This window comes from Camelus bactrianus, chromosome 6 (genome assembly GCF_048773025.1).
Source record: "Camelus bactrianus isolate YW-2024 breed Bactrian camel chromosome 6, ASM4877302v1, whole genome shotgun sequence".
Taxonomy (NCBI): domain Eukaryota; kingdom Metazoa; phylum Chordata; class Mammalia; order Artiodactyla; family Camelidae; genus Camelus; species Camelus bactrianus.
Window position 1 is genome coordinate 79,001,976 of NC_133544.1, and position 27,750 is coordinate 79,029,725.

At 33.0% G+C, this 27,750-nt stretch overlaps 1 protein-coding gene across 1 annotated transcript in view; it reads right to left on the minus strand.

Annotated features, from left to right (window-relative positions):
• The window catches only part of FAM227B (family with sequence similarity 227 member B), a 195,662-nt gene that overhangs the window by 163,184 nt on the left and 4,728 nt on the right, over positions 1-27,750 (minus strand). Inside the window, exons 2-9 of the mRNA XM_045524290.2 lie at positions 21,438-21,564; positions 19,363-19,416; positions 16,917-17,148; positions 15,543-15,610; positions 11,334-11,369; positions 10,760-10,864; positions 8,465-8,563; positions 2,252-2,353 (exon numbers count right to left, since the gene is read on the minus strand). Coding sequence (XP_045380246.2) covers positions 2,252-2,353; positions 8,465-8,563; positions 10,760-10,864; positions 11,334-11,369; positions 15,543-15,610; positions 16,917-17,148; positions 19,363-19,416; positions 21,438-21,485 — 744 coding nt within the window. The 5' untranslated portion in view covers positions 21,486-21,564. The remainder of the gene's footprint in view (positions 1-2,251; positions 2,354-8,464; positions 8,564-10,759; positions 10,865-11,333; positions 11,370-15,542; positions 15,611-16,916; positions 17,149-19,362; positions 19,417-21,437; positions 21,565-27,750) is intronic.

Here is a 27,750-nt window from a genome sequence, read left to right on the forward strand (position 1 = left end):
AACTAGCCCCACTGACACCTTGACTTTAGCCCTAGAACAGCATACACACAAACACACACACACACACACACATACACACATGACTTAAACAGCACGTATATATATGAGACAAGATGAGACAAGTTTAAAGCCACTAAGTTTGTGATAACTTGTTACAGCATCAATAGGAAACTACACAGTCACCTAAACCAGTAGTGTTCAAATCTGCTGGTAAGTGATGGCATTCTTTGAAGAACTTAATTGGGGGGCGGGGGTGGCAGGCAAGAGAGGAGCAGAAGGGAGAATGCTCTAATATACTGATATATTTAATTTTATTGAATAAGCCATGAACATTTTTACTACCATATACAAACATATATCATAATTGTGGTATATAAAATCATACTAAAATTAAAATTAAAATGTTGGAAAAGGTGAGTAAGGGGAGCTTTTGAAAGTTTTCTGTGACTATCTCACCTTTGGGAGATTAGAGGTAAAAGGGATCAAGTGTCAGTGTTGGGAAAATTTCTGAAGGATTATCACTATATGACATTGAAAGATAGTGAAGTATAAGCCATACTAAATATGTTTAGATTCAGTTAATTTCTACTCAACAGTGAGACCAGGAGATAATTTTTTGATTCTTAAATATTCATAGATCTCTCTCTCTTTGGTTGGATAAATCTGATGAGCCTATAGTAACAAAACCCCACCTATCTGAGTGAGTTAAAAATAATGGAAATTGGTCAATGAGATGAAGTGCTATTTCCACTTAAATAGCCCTGGAGGCAACAGACCTGTAGGAAGGTGGCCTGGTTTTTTAGCATAGAAACAGGGAGAGGGAATATTATAAGAAGACTGAACACAGGTCACGGGGTCAGGTCACTAAGGTGTACTTTGTACTTCTTGTTTGTTCTCAAGTGAAGCTTTGAATCTTGGTTAAACACCTTCTAATTTCTCCTTAGAAAAAGTCACTGAACATAGGGATTTAGGAAAAAAATCAAAAGGCATATCCATCCCAAGAGAGAACATTTGGACCATAAATGTAGGACAAGAAATGAGAATGAGAGATAAGCAATGGTGCCACTACTTCCTTCTTTGTTCACGGTAAACAGAACTTTTATCCCTAAGAGCCCTGTGTTAAAGCATGCTTGACTTCATCAAACCATGCAAATAGGCAGGACACACCACAAAAGCATAGACTTGGTGAAAGATTATGGATAGCAGAAACAGCTGGGTTTGTCATCTCTAGATAACTTAATTACCAAAAATCCTAACCATTAACTAATTTTTCCCCCGCAAATGAGAAATTTAATATTAGCAGAGAAAATCCTAGTCTATCTTTCAGAACAGCAGAGTTCTACAAAGCAATTCATGAATCATGGATCTAATCAACCTCTTCATCAGATGGACAACCAGCTGTGGAACTGAGAGACTGCAGGGCTTGCCAGGATCACCTGGGTAATTAGCAGCAGATTCCAGTCATAAAGTTAAGTCTCCTTATTCCCAGGCCACTACAGGTTTCCTTCTTTGACACTGCATGTGTATGTTGTGAGATAGCTCAAGATTAAACATAAATATTTGGCAATTTAGGTTTATGTTTTCATCATGAAGGATATTTATTTTTACTTTAGGTTTTACCCATGGAAACATGTACTGACTCCAAAATATTTACATATTTCTGATTTACAAATGTCAACACAACAAAGTACTTGAATGTGGCTTCTCCTTTGAAATGCTAGATGTTTACATTTTGAAATACTCAATGAAATTCCTACATATTTTCATTTTGCATTACTCAAGAACATCAATTTTTTAATCAAATTATTTTTATAATAGACATAGTAAAACAAATATTTGATTCATAAATGTGTCCTTTATCACATCAGGTACTTAGTATTTAGGCTTAACATGAACTTGTTAAGTCCTTTTAGATCAAAAGATATATTATAAAGTAAAATGAAAATGATAATTTTATAGATAAAAAGAAGTATCAAATATATACATGGAATAAGCCAATAGTTTTCAAAATTACTAACATGCAAACAAATACCTATACCACATTAAAGAGATTCTGTAAGGCTTTTAGTCAGTAAAATACAATATTCTGGGGTGAGGGGCATAACTTAAAATATTACCATTATTTACTCTACTTCAGGCAATTTTGCTCTGAGTAACAAAGTATGTTCTCATATGTGTTAAGTAAAATAACTTTTTATATTTCATGTGCTGTAAAGAATAATTAGCATAATTATTTAATTTGTATGGTTACCTGAAAGAATGCATCCTTTCGACTTAGAGGTACGCTCATGAAAAGTGACACATAACTTTCTGAAATTCTATCAAACAGGAAATCTTGATTTTCTCTGTCAGGCTTGAGAAATAAAACATGAAAGGAATTTAAATTATTAATATTACAATTTAAAGTTAGAATTTGCATAACATCAGTAATTCCACCTATTCTTAAAGGGAACTCAGTTGCTATAGAGGAATGAGCATAGGTTTTAACATTATGCAGACCTGAATTTGAATGCTGGCTCCGTTATTCATTAGCTGCACTATCCCGGGGCAAGTTAATTAAGTACTGGTTTCCTTATCCACTAAATGTAGGTAATATATACATATCTTAAAGTAGTATCTTAAAATTAAATAGGGACAGGGATCATGTTTTGTTCGACTTTGTATTTCAAGCTCTCAGCACAGTACCTGGCACACAAAGCACACAAACATTTGATGAATTAATGAAGGTTCTTGAATAGTAGTTGACACGCAGAAGGCAAGCAATGACTTAGTTGCCTTCTATTATTCTATAACCATTCCAACTCTTTCATCATCAGTAACTTAGTATAAAATTGAAGTGACTACTGGGATGAGACAGCCATTGCCAGTACTGGTAAAACTGTGACATGATAGCCAAACTAAAAACAATGCAAGGAGAATGCTGTAAGGAAGAAGTCTGTAGTTAACAGTAATGTCAGTATTAAAGTGCTCATGTAGCACCTTGAATTCTTGCTCTATTAAGCAATGAAGAGATAAATCAGAGTCCAATACTAGGAATTAAGCAATAAAAATGAATTAAAGAGTCCAAATTCATTTATGATGTCAACTGTAGCACAAGCTGGCATTAATAAGTTCTGGTAATAAAATTTTAAAATTATCAAATTTAGTGGTAGTTTTCCATGAAATTAGCAAGCCAAATGACCTGGGATTCATAAGTGCTTAGGATCCAAGACCTAAAATGCAAGTTAGTTATCACTAAGATTAAGTCTCTCTATTTTGGTGGTTGCATTGATACTCAAAAAGAGTAAGAGAATTATTTAAGGTTATATATACATAGTTATGTAACTAAGAGCCAGACTAGAATCTAGGTCTCCTTACTCCCAAGCCAGGTCTCATGTTTGTGTTAATAAGTTTACGGAAGGAGTAACAGAAATAATGATAATGTTAGTAGTTAAAAATTCTTGATCAATTACATAATAGGCAGTGGTTCTAAGATTTAGGGTTATATGAGAATAAAATGAGATTATATACATATATTATTATATATATAATTATATATATTTTATATATATATATAAAATTTACTAATTAACAAACTTGGCATGTTTCAGCTACACAATCTACACTTAATATGTATGGAGAAAAAAAATTTACTCCAGAATATGTCTTGGATACCATTCAACAATTCAATAATACAGTTCAACCTAAAGTCCTCACCATATCTACCGCCACAGGAAACTGAGTAGCAAAATGGTATGGTAAATTTTTGATATGCTTGAAAAGAAAATATGCCCTATAGTTGTTGGATATTCAGGTTACTGATATGTTCATTAGGTTTAGATATTTAACATATGTTAAATCATACTTCCATTCCAGGAATACATCTCATTGCTCAGAGTGTACAATCCTTTTAATATACTGCTAAATTCACTTTGCTGGTATTTTGTGGAGGATTTTTACATCAATTTTCATCAAAGAGGCTATTGGTCTGTAGATTTTTTTTGTCCTTATAGTATCTTGGGCTTTAGTATGAGGGTAACGTTGGCCCCTTAGAATGAGTTAGAAAGTGTTTCCTCCTCTTCAGTTTTTGGAAGAATTTGAGAAGGATTGGTGTTAATTCTTCTTTAAATGATGGTAGAATTCATCAGTGAAGCCAACTGGTCCAGGGCTTTTCTTTGTTAGGAGGTTTCTGATTACTGACCAAATCTCCTTACTAGTTACAGGTCTGTTCACATTGTCTAGTTCTTCAAAATTCAGTCTTGGAAAATTACATATTTCTAGGGATTTGTTCATTTCATACAGGCCATCCAATTTGTTACCATACATTTGTTTATAGTACTCTTATAATTCTTTCAATTTCTTTGCTAGGAACGTTCCCACTTTCATTTCTGGTTTTAGTAATTAGAGTCTTTTCTCTTTTTTTCTTTTTTCTTAGTCTACCTACAGGTTTGTTAATTTTGTTGATCTCAAAAAACTAACTTTTGGTTTCACTGATTTTCTCTGCAGTTTTTTAATTCTCTATTTTATCTATCTAATCTTTGTTATTTTCTTCCTTCTGTTAGCTCAGGGTTCAATTTGTTGTTCTTTTCCTAGTTCCTTATGTAAAGATATGTAGTTCCTTATGTAAACATGCAAAGTTAGACTGTTGATATATTGTTTTTTGACGTATTTACAACTATAAATTTCTCTTTAAAGCACTGCTTCTGCCACATCCCACAAGTTTTGGAATGTTGAGTTTTGTTTTCATTTGTCTCAAGGTATTATCAAATTTCCCTTGTGATTTCTTTGAGTCATTGGCCGTTTAGGAACTCGGATACATTAACAATGGGAGAATAATTTGTACATCCAGTTGGAAACAACTTGGCATTATCTTGTTAAATTGAACACTTTCATACCCAACAGTGCAGCAATTCCATTCCTTACCTATCTTGTAATTTATGTGTGAGAGCTGGACTTTATTTAATAGAAGACTAAAACCTGAGGCATCTAGTATTTACGCTTGGGAATAGGCATATCTCTTTTGTTAGCCTTTAGGGGTTTGAGTCAATTAAGCCAAAATGTTAAGCTGTATTTGGGTTTTGTTTTTGCTGTGGTTACTTTCAGTGAAACATATGCTTCAAATTCCTCCTGCATTATCTTGTTTTTAGGATTCTTGAAGAACCAGATTTTTGAATTCATTTCCTCTAATTCCTTCTGTTTTTCTTTTTATTGGTTTCCTCTCTCATATTCATTATTTCCTTTCTTTTGCTTCCTTTGGTTTTCATTTCTTTCTCTTCTTCTAGTTGCCTATGGTAGAAGCTTAGGTCATGGTTTTCGAGAACTTTCCTTACTTTGAATTCAGGCCGTTTAAAGCTCTAAATTTCCAAACACTGCTTGAGTTACAGCCCACAAATTTGAATCTATATTTTCATTTTCAAGAAGTTCAAAATACTTTTCAATTTCCCTGTTGATTTCTGGTTTGACCTACAGTTCCTGAGAAGTGTGTTATTTAGTTTCCAAATATTTGAATATTTCCCACATAGCTTTCTGTTATTCATTTATAATATAATTCCATTTTGGTGTAAAAATATACTTCGTATGACTCGAAGTCTTAAAATTATTAGGATGTTTACCTAGCCCAGAATATAGTTGGTAAAGGCTTAAAGTGTACTTGAAAAAAATAAGTATTCTGCTGTTGTCAAGAATGTTTAGTAAATATCAATTAGATCCATCAAATTGGTGAACAGTGTTGCTTAAGTCATCTGTATCATTCTATATCATTACTGATTTTCTTAACATACTACCAATTATTGAAATGAGGTGTTGAAATATGTAACTATACTTATAGATTTGTCTATTTCTACTTAAAGTTTTAAACATTTTCATTAAACGTATTTCAAAGCATTTTAATTAGGTGTATAAATATTTATGATTGTTAGGTCACATTGATGAATTCACTACTTTATCATTATATAATTATTCTCTTTTTCTCTGGCAACATTCTTTGCTTTGAAATTTGCTCTGCATAATGAGTTCAAAAAAGTTGTGATTTTGTTGGTTATATATGGCTTGTCTTCGTTGTTATATGGGTAGAAGTGATAACAATTTTCTGCCTTCTGAATCTTTTTTGGAGCCAAAGTCCCAAGGCCAATTTTATAAACATTAAGGGTATATTATTATTGGAATTCTTCTAGTTAAACACTGTCAGGGAAACTTTTGTCATTAGCCTATACATCAGCTAGAAATTTCTGCAAGGTTGTGTTCTCACTACCAGTAGAGTAACAGTAACAGCAACAATAATAATAAAAGTTGGACACTTACTATAAACCTACTTCTATGTAAAGAAACAACTTCACATCCATTTTCTAATTCCCAATGAACAAATCAGGTAGGTAATTTTTTAATTTTATGAAAGATTTTGAATAGTTACTTATCTAAGTCACATCATTTCCCAAGTAGATAAACTAGTTTGTGAAAGGCTGATCTTGATTCTATTATATTGAATCCCACATTACATTTATGTAGTATTTCAGAGTTTACTAGGGATGTTATTCATGTCACTTATAGTACATAAAAACTTAAAGGTGTATGCTATTTTTAGCTGTTTTTTAAAAATTTTTTATTTTGTTTTAGAGATAAGTAAAGCTCAGAGAGACTTGACTAGCCCAAAGTCTCATACTAACTACCGGGAAAACAAGATTTAAAATTTTAGTTTCCTAGATTCAAGTCCAGCACTTTTACTACTAGATCAAGCTACCACTAGATCATAGGCAACAAAGGCAGTTTGCTTTTATATCACTCATCTAACAATGACTGAAACAAGTTTTAGAGCCACCATGCTGAAGCAGGCTATATTCTAGAGCAGAATTACACGTTTTTTTCTTATTACACTATTGGTAATTAAATTGTACAAGTGGCTCAGGGTTCTATTCCAGCTGTAGTTATGAAGTCAATACTGTTTTCATTCATAAAGTAGATCCCAAAATAGACAGAATGTATGTTTTGTACTCACCTGAAAATGCAGTACAGCTTTAAATATGAGCTTACCCAACAAAATATTCAAGGAGTGGTTCTGTTCCCACACAGTGATGGTAAATGCATGAGCAACCCACCATACTTAGTTGGTGAATTTAGGAACCTCAGGTCATGTAATTTATCTAGTTCACTGGCAGATATATATAAACACACACACAAACACACACACACATAACGATGTATATAATATACAAACTATATATATGTCTGTGTGTATATGTATTTTAAGTATAATATTTTAAAATTATTACTAAATTACTGTATTTTAATTTCAGAAAGCCAGTAGTTTTAGAAAATAATTTACTTGAAGATAAGATTTCTAATTCTTTTGCTATTCCAAGGATAATCTTATAAATGTCAAATGTGACTAATTTTTTGTGTCAAATCTGTTTGTTCAAAATAATAAAGTATTATATGGCTTGACAAAACAGTTTTTAGGAACATTGCTAGATTATGTTTCCTTCAGAAACTTGTTATATTTAATTATAACAGATTTAAGTGGGAAAGTAATGTTTCCTCTCTGTTATCATGAAAAAACATAAATTTGGGATCCAGATCTAGAGAAATAAGTTTAAGGTAAGGAAACTGATTTCACAAATTTCCCTATGTAATTACCTTTGTAGAACTGATACACCACTTCCTATGCCTCATTCAACCCTTAACAATATCAGAGGTACAGGACGGATACTCTTACCTAGAATTGCACTGATTATTCTAACATAAAGCACTAACTAAACAGTTGGTACATAAAATTGGTAACACCCATTCCTTCACAGTCTGACATTTCTGTGAGAATCCACAAGCAGTTTTCTTTGGGTAATCTGAGCCGGGGAGGAGGAGAGCTTGGCCTGTCTTCAGGCTTCCCTGAAGGGGCATGGCACACATTCTTAATGCCCAGACAGTAATCCCCGCCATCGCTCTCCTCCTCATTCTTCCAGACCCAGAGGCCCCACAGCAGTCCCTGGTATCCTCTAGCGTAAGACTCATGTCCTGCTTATTACTTATTGCTCTTATTGCGGAATTCCCAGGTATGCATGTCTTTGTCTTTTGTACCCTAAGCAGAGTTTTTACCTTTCTGAGTCAAGTGAGGACCCTCTCCCCATCCAATCTGTAGACTGTTTTCTAAATGAAACCTTCTTTGATGTCACTGATCTGCAGTGGGTTTTCTGTTTAGTGTTCATCAGCACATGACAGTATCAAGTAAAGCTACAACTTTAGCATTCACTGTAAGTTTGATTTCACTAATCTTGTTCTGCTTAATAAAGACTCTGGATCTTTGAAGACTCCTATTAAAGTTTTAACTCTTCTGAAAGAATTCTAGATTTCAGACAGGATTTCTAACATATGCAGAATACTTAAAAACCAAGCTCTGTGACAGAACCAGAAAGACATTTTTTGAACCACTGCTACCTCTACTGAAAAGTTAATTATGCAAATCCACTTAAAAAAAGTTTTAAAAATATCATTGTACCTTAAATTTATGGAGAAACCACCACCAAAAGGAATCATGCAAAAGAGCAATAGAGGCTTCTGAGAGAAAATGAGTCCTCCAGATCTTAAAAAATTTTCCCTATGGAAAAAAAAGACATACGGAGATCAACTTAGTATACATTATAAAACATGTTAATGTAAATAGGCTTTATAAAGAATATGTATTCAATAGTTACAGACTGGCACTGTTCAACAGAAATTTAATGGGAGGTATATAAGCAATATTAAATTTTCCAGTAGACATTTTAAAAAGTAAGGTGAAATTTAAGTGATATATTTTATTTAATCAAATATATTTAAAGTATTATCATTTTAATATATGATTAGTATAAAATTATTAATGAAACATTAACAATTCTTGCATTCTTTTGGGTACCAGCTCTTTGAAATACAGTGTATATTTTATACTTACAGCACATCTCAATTTGAACACTAAATTTTCATCATAAATACTAGACCATAATTAGTTCATAAAATATATGGTTGTAATTTTGTTCCAGCCATATTGAAAGTTGTTCAATAGCTGAATCAAGTATTAGTTTTTAAATTTATATATAGTTAAAATAAATAAAATTTTAAAATTGAGCTGAGTCACACTGGGGACATTTCATATGCTCAATAATCACATGTGATTAGTGGTCATTGAAACGACAGTACAGGTTAAACCAAGAACAGCAAAAATCCAAGACACATGCTACAATCTCCTTTTTATGCTGACAACAGGTGTCAATAATCATGGAAATCTATCCCAATGGGTCCATCCTAAGTCTAGACCCTATCTAAATGCAGTGTTCTTTCTAAGCAGTCGATCAAAATTGGCACATAAAATCAATTTACCATGACTACTAGAGACTATAAATCTTGGTTTCAATAGGTGCATTTAACAGATCATTTTATCTTATTCACTCAAAGTTTTTAAATGCCAGATTCAGTAGAGCTCAAGATTTTTTTTTCATGAAATCCAGAGAAATTAATTTCTGTTCCTTGTGATTTATGATAGGTGTACATGCATCCATGCTTAAAATACAGTCTGATGTCAGAACACAGAATGTTAGAGTTAAAAAGATTATAGATTATCTACAACATTCATAAGATTACTTTAGCAGTAATTTGTATTAATTTCTTCTTAAAACAATAAAACCTTTCCCCTGAGGAAACTGCAAAACATAGTCAGGGAAAATAATAAATATGCTCACGGCCAGGCATAACAACTACCATTTATAGTTTTTCTCTTAAAAAAATGGATCAGGTGATTCTATCATGAGAGCAGGCTAAAACTTCCCTCTCACCAAAATCCCATAGAATATAAACGAGAATTGAAAACATCTATATCAGCACAGAAAGTAAGTGTCATTACTGAATCATTTCAGGTGGAGTTGTCAGTTGAGGTGCTCTGTGGCTCCCCAATGAGGAGCAAACAGGAGATCCAGACTAAGTTAATCAGACTGTTTCTTGGAACACTCTCTTGAAGATGAAACACTGAAGAGATACACTCTTCCATCTTGAAGAGAGTGAAAAATGAGTACAAAATAATGTTTAACGGTTGATTATACACCTTGTGATGGACTAGCAGGAGAGAAAATAGGGATTTTTGTGCTGAGATATAAACAGCCACAGGAAGGCTGGGGGTGAGGGATGGGGAAGACGGCCTACGAGCAGCCAAGTCCATTTCAGACAACTGAGAGGAGTCTGCCTGGCGGTACAAAGAGCATTGTTCAAATCCCCAGGAAACAAACATTTTTAGGTGACTACTTAGCATTAAGCAGTGGAAATCAATACCAGTAACCGCTCAACCCTCCTCCTACCCCTGGCAATCAATGGCCAAGGATCTAGTTACCTTCCTACGCCTGCATTTTTCATCAGTTAGCTACCCTATAGGGATGCTACTCAAAAATTCCCCAGACACGTGGAGGTTCAAAAAGTGGGTTGTGAGGAAGGGCTCTCATAAATTACTTTGGGATCAAAATAAGCAGGCTAATATATCCTGAGCTGATAGGGCAGGAAGAGGGAGGGGAAAACACCTGTTACAGTCACATGCCAAACCAATGCACACTAGTAACCTCAGCCGCCTGAGGCAGTAACAGAATCTAATGTATTATCTTCTGGTGATCAGGGTGTTAAAAAATATCACTGGTCTTTCCTGTCAGATATAATGCCCAAAAGAATTAAATCTTTCTTAACACCTGATTTGTCATAGCTTTCAATAAAGGTCTGATTCATTAAATCATACTCTCAAAAACTTATTATACAATAAAAAAAAGAATTGTTTACATACAGCAAAGTTATGGGCTTTTAAAATAAAAAGATAAATTCGTTCAGCATTCAGATGTCTGGGTAGTTGAGTAAGCTCATTTGTCTTGAATCCTGGGAAGCTGTAACCCTAAAGAGAGAGAAATTTGACAGAACAGGAATTACTTCACTCTTTTCAGTTCAGTAGTCTCATATGACTACAGAAGACAGATAAAGATTTAACTATTGTTCATTAACAATCATCTTACTTATTTTTTTACTAAAATAAGTGAAAAATACTTATCCCACCCAAGAAAAATCTTCATATTATCTGTTTCTATGAAATTAAGAGTCCTGGCATATTTATAAGCCAAATCCAAAAGTAAAACAATACCATATTTCAGAACTAATTTTGATATAACTCAAATTATCAAGAATTTTAGCTAGACTACATCTAAAGAAATGAACTAGGCACAAAGAGACAGCTTCTGTACTTGTCCCCAACTCTCTCTCCTGGGGCCCCTATCTATATTTATAGCTACATCTACATTATTATAAACATTCTTTTATTGCCACAATACTTTTAATACACTATCTTGTAAAACAGAAATTTTAAATACCTCTATATCCTTCTTCGTTTCCATTTCATCTGAAAGCTGGAAGACATTTAAAATAAAATTTTTAAAATTCTAAATTTAAGAATTTTTATATTTTGTAACTTTGTTAACTTGTGTGTGTGTGTGTGTGTGTGTGTGTGTGTGTGTGTGTGTGTGTGTGTGTGTCTCCTACTGAGGCCTAAATGCTGTTGCTGTATTAGTTGCTGGTAATACAAAGATGTTCCTTGCCTTCAAGTTAGTCAGAGTTCAAGAGGGGAATCAGACACATACACAAACAAAACACAAAGAGGTGAGAACTATAACAGAAAGATAAACCACTTACTGCAGGTTGGGTTCACTGGGAATCAGACTGTGCAGTGGAATTCAGTGTTCAGAATGTTTACTGGAGTGCCTTTGGGATCAATATCTATAGAAGGCAAGGGGAAGGGCAAGATCAGGGAGATGGAAAAGTCAGCTATGATTCCAGTCTAACAGCCCTGACCCTAAGAAAAGCTCTGGAACTGAAAGGACCCATAGTAGTCATCCTGCACTGGGTTGAAATAGCTAGGCATTTGTTTCCTAGTTGATTAGTCATTATATGTGGGTGGCTCCTGAATGGGCACGTCCTTGGGAGAGGAAGTTCTCTCTAGGTGAGGGAATCCTTGAAGGGGCTATAGCTGAAAGGTGCCCCCATCAGCACTCTCAGCAGTAGGGCAACAGATCAAATTCCTTGAAGGGGAATGTGTGTGGCACATCTCTGTGTCCACCATACTACTTCTGTACGGAGAATAAGAATCCTTCCACATAAATCAGTTTTTGATCATCTAGACATATTAATACATTAATACATTTCTGCCAAAATACATAAGCTTTATACACATATGCACACATTACACACATACATATATTATAGAAGAGATGACATAGGAAACAAATTTGAAAAGATGATTACTGATTGCTAAATGAAAGAGGATCACATTATTGGCAATTTAAAAAATGTGCCAAGGGATAAGAGAAGGAAAGTGAGATCGATTATGATAAGAAAGAAGGCTGTGCACTTGAGAGCTACAGAATATAATTGGTCAGTAAAGATGGGATCAGATTTAGAAAGATGTTAATGTTAATCTCAATATCCTGGCTTTATTTTGCAGAAAGCAAAGGAACACTGGAAGTTTTCAATGAGCCGAGTAATAGTAGTAACACAAAACTAGTTTTTGGTCATACAACCTGGAAAAGATACTGTAACACAAATATAAATAATACATGTTAAAATCCTTATAAAAATCCAATAAAAACCTTAGTAATAAAATTATTATTTAAACTTTTTAGTATAATTCATCTAAAGTTCATTTCAATAGATCCTGTAAAGTCATCTGATAAAATTCAACATACAGAATTTTTGAAATTCTTTTGAAAGTTAATAGAGAAATTATAAAGAGTAATGTAACAACCAGTGTTCCTGTATTCCAACATAAAATGGATTACTGTAGACATTTTAATATTTGCTTAAGACTATTTCTTACGATAAAATATGAAGTTTATGTATAACAAAATATGAAGCTCAGGTCCCCTTTTACCGGGATTTCTAGTTCCCTTTCCGTGTTCCCCTCTGAGATAGTGACCATCATTTGCTTGTATCCCCTCAATTCCATTAAAATATTTTTACGTATATATGTATACATATAAAGACTATACAGACTTTTGGTATATTTTTACAATTTAAAGAAAATATTTCAACTGTACAAATTATTTGGTAACTTGCTTTTTTTCACTCAATATTATGTTTTGACAGTCGCCAAGTTGTTATTTATGGGAACTTTTAACTTCCACACAGCTTTCCTAGCAACCTACCTAATCCCTTGGCGAAATATAAATAATAAAGCATTAAAAGTTCACAGGAAACTTTTGCCAAAAGTCAAAAACAAATGATGTCCCTATATTCAACAAATTATTTATAGACTAAAAAGAGACATGAAGCTAAATGACTCATTTTCTGAGGTTTGTATAATTTTGATAACCAAAAAAGATAATCATATATTATCATACATAGATGTAAACATCCAAATAGCAAAGCAAATCCACTAATGCATTAAAAAAACTATATCCTAATATAAGAATGGTTTGACCTTCTGAAAAGCTATTAATGTAATCGGCCACATTCACAGATGAAAGACTGAAAGCAGCTTCTGTTACCATCACAGCCGATTATTTTCCTCTCCATTTCAAACCATGGAGATTATTTAGTTTTTGAGCACAGTGACACCTATATTCAAATCTAATCTATATTTAATCTACATCTATATCTACATCCATAAATCTTTAATAAACTAGAAATAAAAATTTCTTTGATCTGAAAAAACCAGCTATCTAAATATTCAAAATTATACTTAATAGCAAAGTACTCACATTCTTTCTGAGTCACAGACAAGATGAGAAATGCTAACATTGTTGAATAATATATCTATACCAATAATAATCTCCTATATATGAACAATAAACCATTGAATGACATAATGGAAAAATAATCTCATTGACATTAGTAATAAAAATTGAAGATGCCCAGGAATAAATTTAACAGGGAATGTGTAGAACTTCTATGAAGAAAACCACACATTCACTCACATGTGGAATATAAAAAAACAAACAAAAAACACCCCGAATAAATGAACAAACCAAACCAAAGGAAAAACTAACACACAGATATAGAGAACAGAGTAGTGGTTAACACAGGAGAAGAGGTAGCAGGGAAGGCTAAACGAGTAGAGGGGATCAACTGTATGGTGACGGATGGAATCTATATTTTGGTGGTGAACATGTTGTAGGGTATACAGAAGCAGAAATATAATGTTGTACACATGAAACTCATGTAGTACTATAAACCAATGTTACCCCAAAAATAAATTTTTAAAAGCACCCACAAGTTTACTGATAGACCTAATAAGATTCTTAATGTTTTATATACCCTTACACAAAAATAAATATTAGATGAATTAAAGAATTTAACACACAAAAATCAATCTGTAAGAACAATATAAGAGAACACAGGTGAACATATATATGATATTGTAATGAAGAAAGCCTTCTTAAATATTATGGCACTAAAGGCAGAAAATTTCAGTAGAAAATTATAGATCCATGAAAATATAAAATTTTATATAACAAAAAATACTTTGGGTTAAAAGGCAACAAAAAAGTAGTATGTATAACATATTACTGAGAAAGATTAATAGTTTTACTTAGAAATAAAAAATAGCTAAAAAATGGCCAAAGTTCATAAACGGGCAATTTACAATAATAGAAACACAAAAGCTAATGTAAAAAATCAATTTCATTAGTAAAACATACACAACTGATAACATTTATGCCTATCAATTTGCAAGCATTAAAAATTTAAGATTAAATGTTGACAAGGGAATGAGTAAGAGATCAATCACAAACTCTACTGTTACAAATATAAATTGGTGCCACTTTCTGGAGAACAATTTGGCCATGTGATTTTCACATTTTTCCCCCATGTGGTTCTGCTTCTGAAATGTATCTTAAGAAAAATTTTCACTCCAACTATGTTTACATCAGCTTTGTAAATAATGAATAATGAAAACTAACCTAAATGTCCCAACAAAAGGGCTATTACATTAGTTTATTTTTAAAATGGTGTAGAAGAATATATAATGATGAAAATTCCATAAAACATTAAACGAAATTTAAAAGACAACATTTAAGGAAGTAAATGGACAAGTTGTGGCACTTCAAGTCCTTATAGCTTTTACATTATATAATTTTAGAATGTATTAAAGTACTAAGTTTCTGAAAGTAATTCAAAAGCCTATTATAAAATTGTAAGCCAACTCTGAGTTTTTTTTTAGTTGACAAAGTAATTCTATAGTCAATCAAAAATATTTTTTTTTCTAAAAGAAGAAGATTGATATGGGACCTGTACCACTAAACATAAGATGTTAAAATTATTAAATAACCAGAGGATGTAATATAAGTCTTCAAATAACTTGGAGAGTGTCAAATGCCAACACTCCAATACTGAGTGTGTGAAGACGAATTTAAATCCAGTTATTTTAAAAACAGTGATAAATAGATGATAGAAGACTAAGAGGAAAAATTTTTTTAATGTTATCAGTGCTTATCTATGAAATTACAATGATTGTCTATGAAATTACAATGATTATATTTTTCTGTGAAAATGTAGTTTCTCAAGGAAGATGAAAACAAATACCATACCACTATCTTCTTTGTCTTATGGTATTTCCTTAGAAATGCCCTGTATCGTTCCAATTTTCCATGGGAACCTTTAAAAAAATGAGAATTCACAACATATAAATATACTATCCTTTAAAATAGAAAAAATAAATACTTTAAGCAAATTATATATAAAACTATTCAATAAGATCAACCAGCTATTTTGATAAGTGTAATGCTAGACACAGTCTTAGTTGAATAAATAATTATATCTCCTGTCTCTTCTTATTTTTTAGAAATGTCATGTTCCAACTCATATGTCTTTAGTACTTACTCCTTTATCTAAAGTTTTACCTTAATCCCTTCCTACTGAACAAGCCCATGTTTTTCAAATAGCACAGCCACTTATATTTGGTTGATTCATGGTCAGCTTAAGTTCAATAAAGTGCAGTACTTTGGAGCATGGCCCAGTGAAAGACTACAGGGGGCTCTGAAGTCATGTAACCTAGAGTCCAAGCTCTGATATTTACATACTGAGGACAATGAATATATGAAAAAATATTTTTTAAAAGTTCACACTTGCTCTCTTTCCCTGTATGTTTATATAGACACATAACATGTGTATGTATTTACCTTGTACAATTTCAAAAATTTTTTAAATTAAAATAAAAAATTATGAGTATTTTAACAGTAGCGAGTTAATAGTATTATATTTAAATACATTCTCAGATTTTGAAAATGCAAGGTCCATAGAAGGATATTAAATAGCTAAGTAATATAACTAATTAAATTTAATACACAGAAAATACTTAACAGGTACAACCAACATCATTTTTAAGACTTATATACGACAAGTCTGCCCATTAAATCAAAAATAATGCATGAATTACCAGTAGTATCTAAAACTACTCTGAAAGTGTTAATAAATACAATGAAAGGTTACATAAATACTGAAAAGTAGTAAAAATTATCATTACTTGCAGATATACTTTTCCCTCAGCCTGCATTTATTCAATACTGATTGCCAAGTACTTCCTTCAAACTAATTTAGCTCACGTACGTCAACTCTCACTCCTTCCACTTTGGGTTTTTAGGTGTATCTGCTTTTATATCCTGATTCTTACGGACTTGCTTGTCTCTGGTACCAACACCAGTCAATGCATCCTGTTTCCCTGATATTTGGCTACCTCCGCTCCAGTTTCACAAAGTTCACAACTCTTTTAGACTTTGTCCTAGAAACACTTTCTTTCAATCCAAGTGTTCATGTTCAACTAAAAATCCGTATTGGACCGTTTTGAAATGAAGGAATTTTTTTTAAAAAAAACTTATGTTTCTGTTTTTAGGTGTCTTAATAACAGGATTTCATTCTTCACACACAACTGACAATTACATTACTCATATAAAAATAAGGTTTACTTGTCTTGTGAGTTACGCTGCTCCACTCAAATATTGCAGAGGCACAGTTTTTCAAAAGAATTGAACACTCTGCTAATCTTGACTCCATGGCCATGGCTGCATCATCTATTTGAGGGACATTTTCCCACAGATGTGTATAAATTGAAGTAAATGAACTATCTTCTTTTATTTTCTTCAGACTGTATAACAATTTATCATTATCCCCACAATGGATTTCCTTTGGCCAATGATCCTGCAAAAAATGTGAGAGAATAAAATTTATATCATTTTTAATAAATTTAAATTAGCAGAGTTCAAAAAGCAATGAGCTAGAATTAAGATTTAATTCCAGTGTTATTTTTCATTAATGTGTTTTTTAAAAATTTATGAAACAACCATAAATTGTTGAAGTTTCAAATGCTTTACAAAAATCTTTTTTCTGAGTCATTTTAAAATAAGCTGCTTATTTGACTAATGCCCCCATCATCCTTGAACACTTTAGCATTTATTTCCTAAAAACAGAAACATTTTCCTACAGAACCAAAATATAACCATCACAATCAGGAAATTGGTATTGCTACATTGTTCTTTTCTAATCCTCTGGCTTTACTCCAGTTTCATCAGCTACACCAATCATGCTCTTTATAGCAAAAGTTCCTCTATGTAATTAAAACCATGAGTTCATACTGATACCACCAAATTCCAATTTCGATTATCTAGTTTTCTCTCTTTCCATATTATACTTACCAGCTCCAACAGTGAAAAACCTAGTTGCCATTCTCTTTAGTATATGTACTTATTTGATCCATCTTTTCAAGTAACCCATCTCTCCTAACCACTGCCAGACTCTTCTCTGCTTGGATGCCCTTCTCATCCTGCTTAGGCTCTGACACACAATGCCAGGCTGCCTATTCTTCAGGGACATCCCCCTGGCCCTTGACTTGTGCTCTGACTTCCCATAGGATGCCACAGCCTACTTCTCCACTTCCCTGAACCACCTCCTCATCCCTGGCCATACGCAAATACCGTCCTCATCCCAACATGTGTGGTGTCACATGGTTACCTTCCCCACCATGGTTAAGTTCAGGAAGTCCGCTCTGGGCAACCACAGCAGCACATACTCCTCCCCCCTGCCAATGTAGATGCTGCCTTATTTTGGCCGCCAAATGGCTTTAGAACTACATTGTTCAGGAAGGGAAGGAGAAGAAGGAAAGGGATGAAAAGAAAGGGAAATGAAGGGAAAGAGAATCACAACATTAATATTTATCAATCTAAATCCAATATTTTTTAATATAATAGTTTAATAACAAAACAAAGAAAGATGCTGACGTAATTAAAGGTCTGTGAATAACAGAATGCTTTCTGAAATAGTAGGAAACTTTCACAGGATGAAACTCTTTAAAAGGAATTTGGGTAAGATATTCTGGGAATTTAGCTCAACAGGAATACAGTTCAAGTCTGCAGATGAAGAATTTTAAACCTGCCTTGTTCTATTCCACTTCCATATTTCCTCCTTTAAATGTTTCCTAAACCCATTGTGCTCTTACATGTAACAGGTACCTGAATAATACCCAACTTTTAATGCTGGAAAACTTTCTTAGAGGGATCTAGGTCCCTCTGTCATTTTGCAAAAGAAGAATATTACTTAGATACATAAGTTCCCTCTCTCAAATTCTACAAACATTTATCTGGAACAAAACACATAACCACCTGGGGAAGTTGTCCAGCATTAAAACCTGGAAATCTCAGAAAAATAAGATATGATCACAGGATTCAGTCCCTGGAGCCAAACATTGTCAAATTAGAACAACAGCCAGATATTAAACATGTTATGGGTCATGTGGTGCTATTGTTACGGGAGCTGGGAAAGTGGGAAGAGGCTAAAATAGAAATGAATTTCAAAAGATTTTACAGTATGCACAGAGCTTTATAAAAACGTATCCTTTATGTCAGACTTGAGGTATCATAATTCTTGCTCAACGTATTGAACTTCAAGATATTGAATAAAGTATCCTGAAATTCTACCAGCCTGATTAGACTGTTTTCTCTACTTTAAACAGTGAGATACATGTAATTAGTCTATGAATGATAAAAATTAAGATGCTTATCCTTTTAATGCTTATCTCTTGCATTTAATTTTCTAAAATGACTGCCTAAGTGATAATCAGAAAAAAAAATAAGTAATTTAGAAATTTAAAAAATTACATTTAAGGAGATGGATGAATGAGTGGTAGCACTTAAAGTCTTTATAGCTTTAACATATAATTTTAGGATGTATTTTTGAAGACTAAGTTTCTAAAAGTAATTCAAGCCTATTATAGTTCTAATCAAATTCAGGTTTTTTTTTTTTTTTATTGACAAAGTAATTCTATAGGCAATCAAAAAGAATTGTTATTTTTCCCTAAAGAAAAAGGACTGATATGTGCACCAGTGGTGCAGTTCCTATAAAACAGGCTATTCTACTTACCCAGTTTTGTAACTTTAAAAACTCTTCAATGCTCTTTGGGGGTTCTTGTATTTTCTGATAAAGGAAAATCAATATTGTTCATTAACATAATTTCAGATTATTTCTATGACGCTTACATACAAATCTAAGTACAGTATGATACTGGACTTAAGTTATAATTTTCAGAGCTATAGGATATTGTAAAAAATATTCACTGTGTAAAGGGACAGAGATCAATGTTTAAATTCTGAGCCTCCAAACCAAATTCTGTGAAAGGCCTCCCCCTCAGACACTGCTCCTGGTGAAAAGCTCCACATGAAACTTGCTGAATGTCCTCATTCCCAAGTACAAGAAGGACTCCAAGATATTTTGGGCTATTTTGGATGGTGTCTACAGCAAGTTCAGAGCCAGTAACATAATAGCATGCTCCTCCTGCTTCATGAAGTATTTAAAAAGCCACACTAGTGACCGGGTGAAAACAGCTTAAATCTTTGGAGGTAACTTAAATCTTTGAATGTTTCAGTATAATAAGTAATAACCCCATTTTTGTTAGCAGTTTCTTTGTAAGTTGAAAATGTCTTCTTTCATTAGACAGATTAATTTTAGTTGAGACATCTTGCGATTCCTTGCCTTAGAGACTGGGTACACATTCTTCCTTCTGCTTGGAGGGCTCCCTTGTCCCAAACCCTCTCCCTCCAATCCATTCTTGGCTATTCAACTCTTATTTCAAATATCGCATTAAAAGTCACATTTTCTAGGAAGCCTTCCTTGACCCACCTAAAGATTCTCTATGGTAACAACAGCAAATTGCATCTCTATGATGATAGAAACTGTAGTGTCATCACTGCTGGAATGTCAACATCTCATACAATGGCTGGCCAATGGTCAGTGCATAAGCACTGAAGAGTGCATAAATTAATGAATAAATGACTAGATGAATGTCAAAGAAATGTATAGGTATTTTAAAAAATAATAAAGCCTTTTCTAGAGAATGAAAAACCAGTGAGAAGTAGGCAGAAATAACAGGAACTCAGAATATCCTAATATAATACCTGAATGTTCTGATGATATGTTTGAAAAGACTATATTACATTTAAATGTACTAAACCATATTTCACATCAATAGATAAACCCATTAAAATTACAAAATCACAAGGCCATGTTTTATAAAAATACTACACATTTGAAGTTTAATAGAATATTTCACTGTCTTAGTATCATTTAAAATATATGATAAATATAAATATATACAGATAACACAATAAAAAATAAAGGGCATATGTGACAATCATTATAAAAATAAGTACACAGAAGCAAAGATGCATAGAGCTGTCAAGAAATTTTATGGAAAACATAGGACTCTAGGGCTAGTCAGATTGAGAAGAGTAAGACATAAGAGACATGGTGTGCACAGAATGCTTAGAGGGAAAAAGATATTCACAATATAATGTCTTCAGGGATAGTGGGTATAGCAGCTTGGCCAGAAGGAAGCTATCAATATATTTTGAAATGCACAAAATGTAACAGAGCCTGATTAATATTTAAATGTTACATTTTCCCCCCTTGTAATGGCTGTCAAACCACTTCTAGGAGAAAGCACTAAAAATACCCACATTTCAATTAAAGGGAATTAGAAAAATGAATTAGGGAAGTGAAACTTGCACAGGAAGGTTCCAGCTAACTTCAGTATAAATCCCAAAGTTCTTTAGGGGGAAAGTTTAAAGGAGGTGAGGCATAAATTAAACACACTTACCACCTTGATAGGATGTAGAAAGATGCAAAACACCTATGCTTCCATGATAACAAGAAAATCCTGGACCAAATGAAAACCTTACTTTTCTATGGGGTTAGTGAAAAGTGGTGGATGCCAGTAAGCAAGACCAGCTTCATAATTTGTGACAGTGCAGAGTCCCTTGCTCAAAAAATAAGAACTTTAAAATGGTAACATCAGACTACTAAACCTTCTCATCACAAGGCCCTGTGCAGCGGCACAACTTGCAAGCCCATGAAGATGCCCTCCCTGGAAGCCTTAATGACCTGAAATCCAGAGATAAACATCTTTACAAGTGAGTATAAAGCTGTGGTAGCTTCCTTACCTGACAGTGAGCTCTGAGCATCCACTGAGGCAAGTGTTGGCCTGCCATGGGGCAGTAACTTTGACGAGATGAAGAGAAATCAGCTGGGCTTCAAGTGTCAGCATGAGCTGGGGGAACAAACTGGAGTCTGAAAGACACCCAAATGAAAAAATAAATGACTCGACCAAACAATCCCTTTCCTGGTCCCCACACCTTACTTCTTAATTTTGTCAAAAAAGTAGTAGTATTGGAGGGGCTGGAAAGATACAAAACTTATATAAACCAACACATTCTTATAGTACTTGGATTCCAGAAGCCATGACAACGTCTAAGGTGAACCAAAAATATCTAAAACTTAATCCCACACTTGTCCAAATCAACACTTACAAGATATAAGAGGTGGCTATGAAGAGGGAGAGTGATTGGGTTAATCACAGATGAACTCAATCTAATTAAAGCTGCAGCCAACCCTAAAGCTCAATTTGAATCTAGGAGAATTTTTTTTTTTTTTAAATCAGCCTCTCAAAGTGGTAAGGACAGAAAAAGGCTTGTGTTCTCAAAACTAAAACAAATTAAACTTCAGCCTCCACAGTTTTTTCCACGTAATATCTAACACACAACACAACAATTTGAAGACATACAAAGAAGGGAAATGGGACCCATAATCAAGAGAAAATACAGTCAATACAAACGAATTCACTGAGAATCCAGTTATTGTAATTAGCATCAAGGACTTAAAAGTAATATTATAAATACACTAAAGATTTTACAGTATAGGTTGGATTACAGTACACGAAGACGTTGGGTATTTCAAGACAAATAGAAATTCTAAAAAAGAAACAAATGGGAATTCTGGAGCCATGCAAAAAAGTAAACATAAGAAAACTGGTGTGTCTATATTAATACTAGACTATGTAGACTTTAAGACAAGGAGTATTATCTTAAGTATCTTAAGTATTATCTTAAGACAAGGAGAATTATTATAGTATTTATATCTATAAATAAGGTTATTTCATGTTGATAAAAGGTCAATTCATTAAGAAGTCATACCAATGCCAAATGTGTTTGTATCTAATAAAAGAGCTTCAAAATAAATGTAGCTGAAGTTGGTAAAACTAAAGGGAAATATAGGTGTTCGGCTGCACCTCACAGACCTGCAGGTCTTGTAACTGCCTAGCTGCGAGATTGAAGAAAGAGCCTGGGAACAGTGACCAAGACTTCAATGGTTTATGGATAGGGAGACTTACAAGTCCAAAGCAAAGTTCTGGAGCAACATCTCACGGTGAGCGGCATGCAGGACACTGCAGCCATGTTGCTATTCCAGGGAGAAGGAAGCTACTACCATTTATACCGTTAATTGGCTTCAGGTTGGCTCATCAGTTACCAGGGAAACCAGTAGAGGCTGGTCCCTCACAGCCTCTCCGGTTAACAAGGCAGATGCTTCCTTTTGACAAACGAGCAGGTGGAGCCATTTTGTTCTAAGGATTAGAACAATAACTGGCTGGGGCAGGGACTGGAGAAGCAGGGAATGAACAAGGAGCAACAGAACAGCCATCTTGAGGGGCCCAATGATGCAACAGGCAAAACCACAGTTATAGCTGGAGATGTTAACACATCTCAGTAATTGGTGAATCAAGTACACACACACACACACACACACACACACACACACACACACACACACACACACAAATCAGTATGGAAACAGATAAAAGAATTCTATCAAGCACCTTAACCTAACAGACATTTATAGAACAACTATACCCCACAACCACAGAATACACAATCTTTAAGTAAAGGAACATGGATGCTTCACCAAGATGGACCTATGCTGGACCATAAGACAAATCTCAAAAATTTCAAATGAAATCACTCGGAGCTTGTTCTCTGACCACAATATAAAACAGTAGCAAAAATGTCGAGAAAATCCTTAAATATTAAATAATCCACTTCTAAATAAAATATAGCTCAAGAGGAAATAAGAAGAAAAATTAGAAAATTTTCTAACTGAATGGTAATGAAAGATAATGAAAACACAACAAATCAAAATTTGTGGGATGCACCTAAGCTATACTTAGAAGAAAACATAGTGCTTAGGAAGCTTAAACACACACACACACACACAAACTGAAAAGAATGAAAAAGTAAGTAGAAAAAGGAATAAAAAAGATATAAGCAGAAATCAATGGAATAAAAAATATGAAAACAGTAGAGAAATTAACAAACTGACAGTTGGTATTTTAAAAGATGAAAAAACAAGATAAACCCATAGTAGATGTAAATTTTGAAAATCAGAGAAAAATATAAATGACCTATGTCAGGAATTAGGGGGGGTATCATTACGGATCCTACACACATTAAATGACTAAAGGGTGTATAATTCAAAATTTTATTTCAATGAATTTGACAACCTACATGAAATGGAAAAATCCTTAAAAACAACAATCCTTAAAAAAAAAACAACAAAAATGAAGAAGGTGATACAGTAACTTTCAAAAACAGAGGAGGAGTGAATACTTCCAAAATCATTTTTACAAAGCTTATAACTTTGATAATAAAATCTGACAAGAATGTTACAAAGAAGAAAATTATAAGACCAAATATCCCTCAAGAACATAGATACAAGAATCTTTAACAAATTACTAGCAACTAGAAGCCAGTCAGGTATAAAAAGGATATACTATGCTCACATGCAGTTTATTCCAGGAATTTCAAAATCAGTTATAATAATTTTATATTGTCTTTAATATATCATCACTGTTGAGTGGGATTCAAACCTATGAGATTTGTGGTAATCTTTAACGTCTGAATTTTTGAATTCTACATAATTGATTGTTTAAGGCTGACTTTTAGTCATAATAATAACTTTAAGACTTCAATGGTTTATGGATAGGGAGTCTTACAAGTCCAAAGACATATTATTGTAAATATTCATAATAAGACATATTATTCTAAAGATTCATGGAACATTTGAGCATAAATATTTTACATTTAGGTATTTTAACTTCAAACCTAGTATTTTCAAAACACAATTCATGATTATCCCTTGAAACACAAGTCCTTATTCAATAAATCTTGCTCTTATTTTTAATAGCAGGGATTTCACAATCATCCAGGTTTGCAGTCCGAATTATCTTAGACTCTTCCTTCTCCTTCATTATCTCCTATATCCATTCTGTCATCACAATTCCTTTAAAAAATATCTTTAATTATGCCTTACTTTATGGCTCCAGTATTACTATAATAATCAGTTATATTTATGGCTTGTTTTTTCCAAGTCATATGTGCAACATATTTGTGTTTCTTAATCTTTTTTATTAAACACACATACAGTAAATTGCACAGATCTTAAGTGTATGGACTGACTTTTTTTAAAAACAAATCTGTACATCCATATAGCCAATGCACAAATCAAGATATAAGTAAAGCAAGCCAGAAAGAGAAAGAAAAATACCATATAATATCATTCATATGTGGAATCTAAAAAAAAAAAAAAGAAAGAAAGAAAGAAAAAGAAACAAGAGGACACTAATGAACTCATCTACAAAACAGAAACAGATTCACAGACATAGTAAACAATCTTATGGTTACCAGGGGAAAGGGGATGGGAAGGGATAAATATGGGAGTTTGAGATTTGCAAAGGTTAACCACTATGTATAAAAATAGATAAAAAACCAAATTTCTTCTGTATAGCACAGGGAACTATATTCAATATCTTGTATATCTTTAATAAAAAAGACTATGAAAATATAGGTGTATATATTTGCTTGCATAATGCATGACTGGGACATTGTACTGTGAATTGACACAGTAACTGACTATACTTAAATTTAAAAAAAAGATATAGAACATTACCAGTAACCCAGAGTAACCTCTTGCTCCTATCCAATCATTTGCCTCCCAAATATAAGTAGGACTCTGGCTTCTACCTCTCCAGATAGGTTTTGCTTATTTTTGAACTTCATTTGAATGGAACAATCAACATGTACACTTTCTGCCTTCCTTCACTTGACATTATATTTGTAAGATTCATCTACAAACTGTTTGTTGTTTTCTATAGTTAATGTTTTTTCTTTGTTGTATAATATTCTATTTTATAACATATACCAGAGTGTACTTAATTCATTCTACTTTTGATGGACATTTGAGTTACTTTCCATTTGTGTAAATTATGTTGTGTATTATCAAATCAAGATAATATGAATTATTTTTAATGTCTTTGGTATACTTGACATAGAACTGGGAGTGGGATTGCTGGGTCAGCTTTAGTAGATATTGTCAAACAGTTTTCCAAAGTGGCTGTTCCTATTTTTCCTCTGAACAGAAGTATATGAAAGTTCCAGTAACTCCACATTCTTACTAAAGAATGTAGTATTCTTTAGTACTGTTGTATATTTAGTACTGTCAATACTTTTAAATGAAGGAATTCTGGTGGGCATGTAATGGTATTCTGCAATTTTAATTTGCATTGCCTTGAAAATGATGTTAATCAATTTTTCACAAACTCATTGGCAATTCGGATACCTATATTTGTGAAGCAAATGTTCGAGTCTTTTGCTCATTTTTTCTTAGGGTATTGGTATTTTTAATTGATTTTACTGATATTGATTTGTTGGTATTGTTATTGTTTTTTAATTGATATGAAGTAGATCTTTTATTAGAGAGGACAAAATAGTGTGCACTATTTTAATGATTTTTTATTATGCTACTTTAATTTTAATGAATTATTTTATTTATGCATTTTAAAATCTTATTTAAGAAATTTTTACCTACCCCAAAGTAAAAAAAGATGGCCTTCTAAATGTCAAACTTCTTCACTTTCACATTTAAGTCTGCGATCTACATTGAATCTGGAATTTTGTATTTTAGGTGAGATAATAAACTGAGGTTTTTTTTTTTTCCCCATATGGATTTCCAGTTGATCCAGAACCAATTACTTTAAAAGACTGCATTTTCTGCTATGTTTCAGTACCACTTAGCCATAAATTCAAGTGACTATGGATGTCAGAATGTAGGTCTGTTTCTGGACACTCAGTTCTGCTACTTTGGCCTAATTTTCTGTCCTTTTGACAATATCATACAGTTTCAATTACTGATCCTTTACAATAAATCTTAATGTGTTATAATTTACATACTCCAGCTTTGTCTTCCTCTTTGAGTTGATCATCATTATTTTTATCCTCTACCTTTCCCTGTAAATTTTAGGAATCAGATTGTCAAATTCTGCAAAAACCTACGGGAATTTTGATTGGAATTAGATGACATAGATTGATCAACTTGAATAACTCACATCTATATGATGTTAAATCTCTGAATCCATGAAAATAGTATATTTCTCCATTTATTTAGATCTTTTAAAATTTCCTTTACTACTGTTTGCTAGTTCTCTGTATAGAGATCCTGGACAATCTTTAATTAGATTCACCTCAGGGTACTTGATAATTTTTGTTCCTACTGTATGGCATTTTTTAAATGTTTAAACTACTAATGGTATTTTAAAACATGTCCTTTTCTATTGTTTCTTACTAGTAAATAGAAATAGAAATGATTTTTCTATTTAAATCAACTTTACTGAGGTATAATTTACTTACTACATAATTACTATGTAAATAAGTTACCATTTTAAGTGACAGTTCAAAGAATTTTGAAAAATTCATATATCCATGTAACCTCCACTGCAGTTAAAATGTGTAACATTTAGATCACTCCCCCAAATGATTCCTTGTGCTACTTTACAGTCAGTCCTCCCAACTCCATGCAAATATATCCCACCACTGACAAGAGGCAACACTGATCTGCTTTAACTATAGACTAGTTAACTATAGATTAGTTTTGCCTGGTGGAGAATTTCTTAAGAATGGAATCATAACATTATGTACTCTTTTCTATCTGGCTCCTTTTGCTCAACATAAGATTTCTGAGAAATATCCAAGATCACTGCATATTATTGCTGAGTAGTATTCCATTGTGTATGTGTATGTATATTGGAGCGTTTAAAGATTTGAGTTATTATGGGAAAAAGCTGCTAGGAAAATTGCATACAAGCCTGTGGATACATTTTAACTTCTCTTAGGTGGCTACCAAAGGTAAATACCTTATGACAATGAAAGACATTGAACTTGCAACGAAAAATCTCACAAAGAAAACTCTAGAACCAAATGGCTTCACAAGTAAATTCTATCAAAGATTTAAGGACGAAATCCCACCAATCTTACATATACTCTTGTAGAAAATAAAGGAGAAGGGAACACATTCTAAACACTTTTATCTTTGTTCTCCTATATGTAATATGTCTTTTTCCTTGGGTTGCTTTTAAAATATTCTCTTTATCAC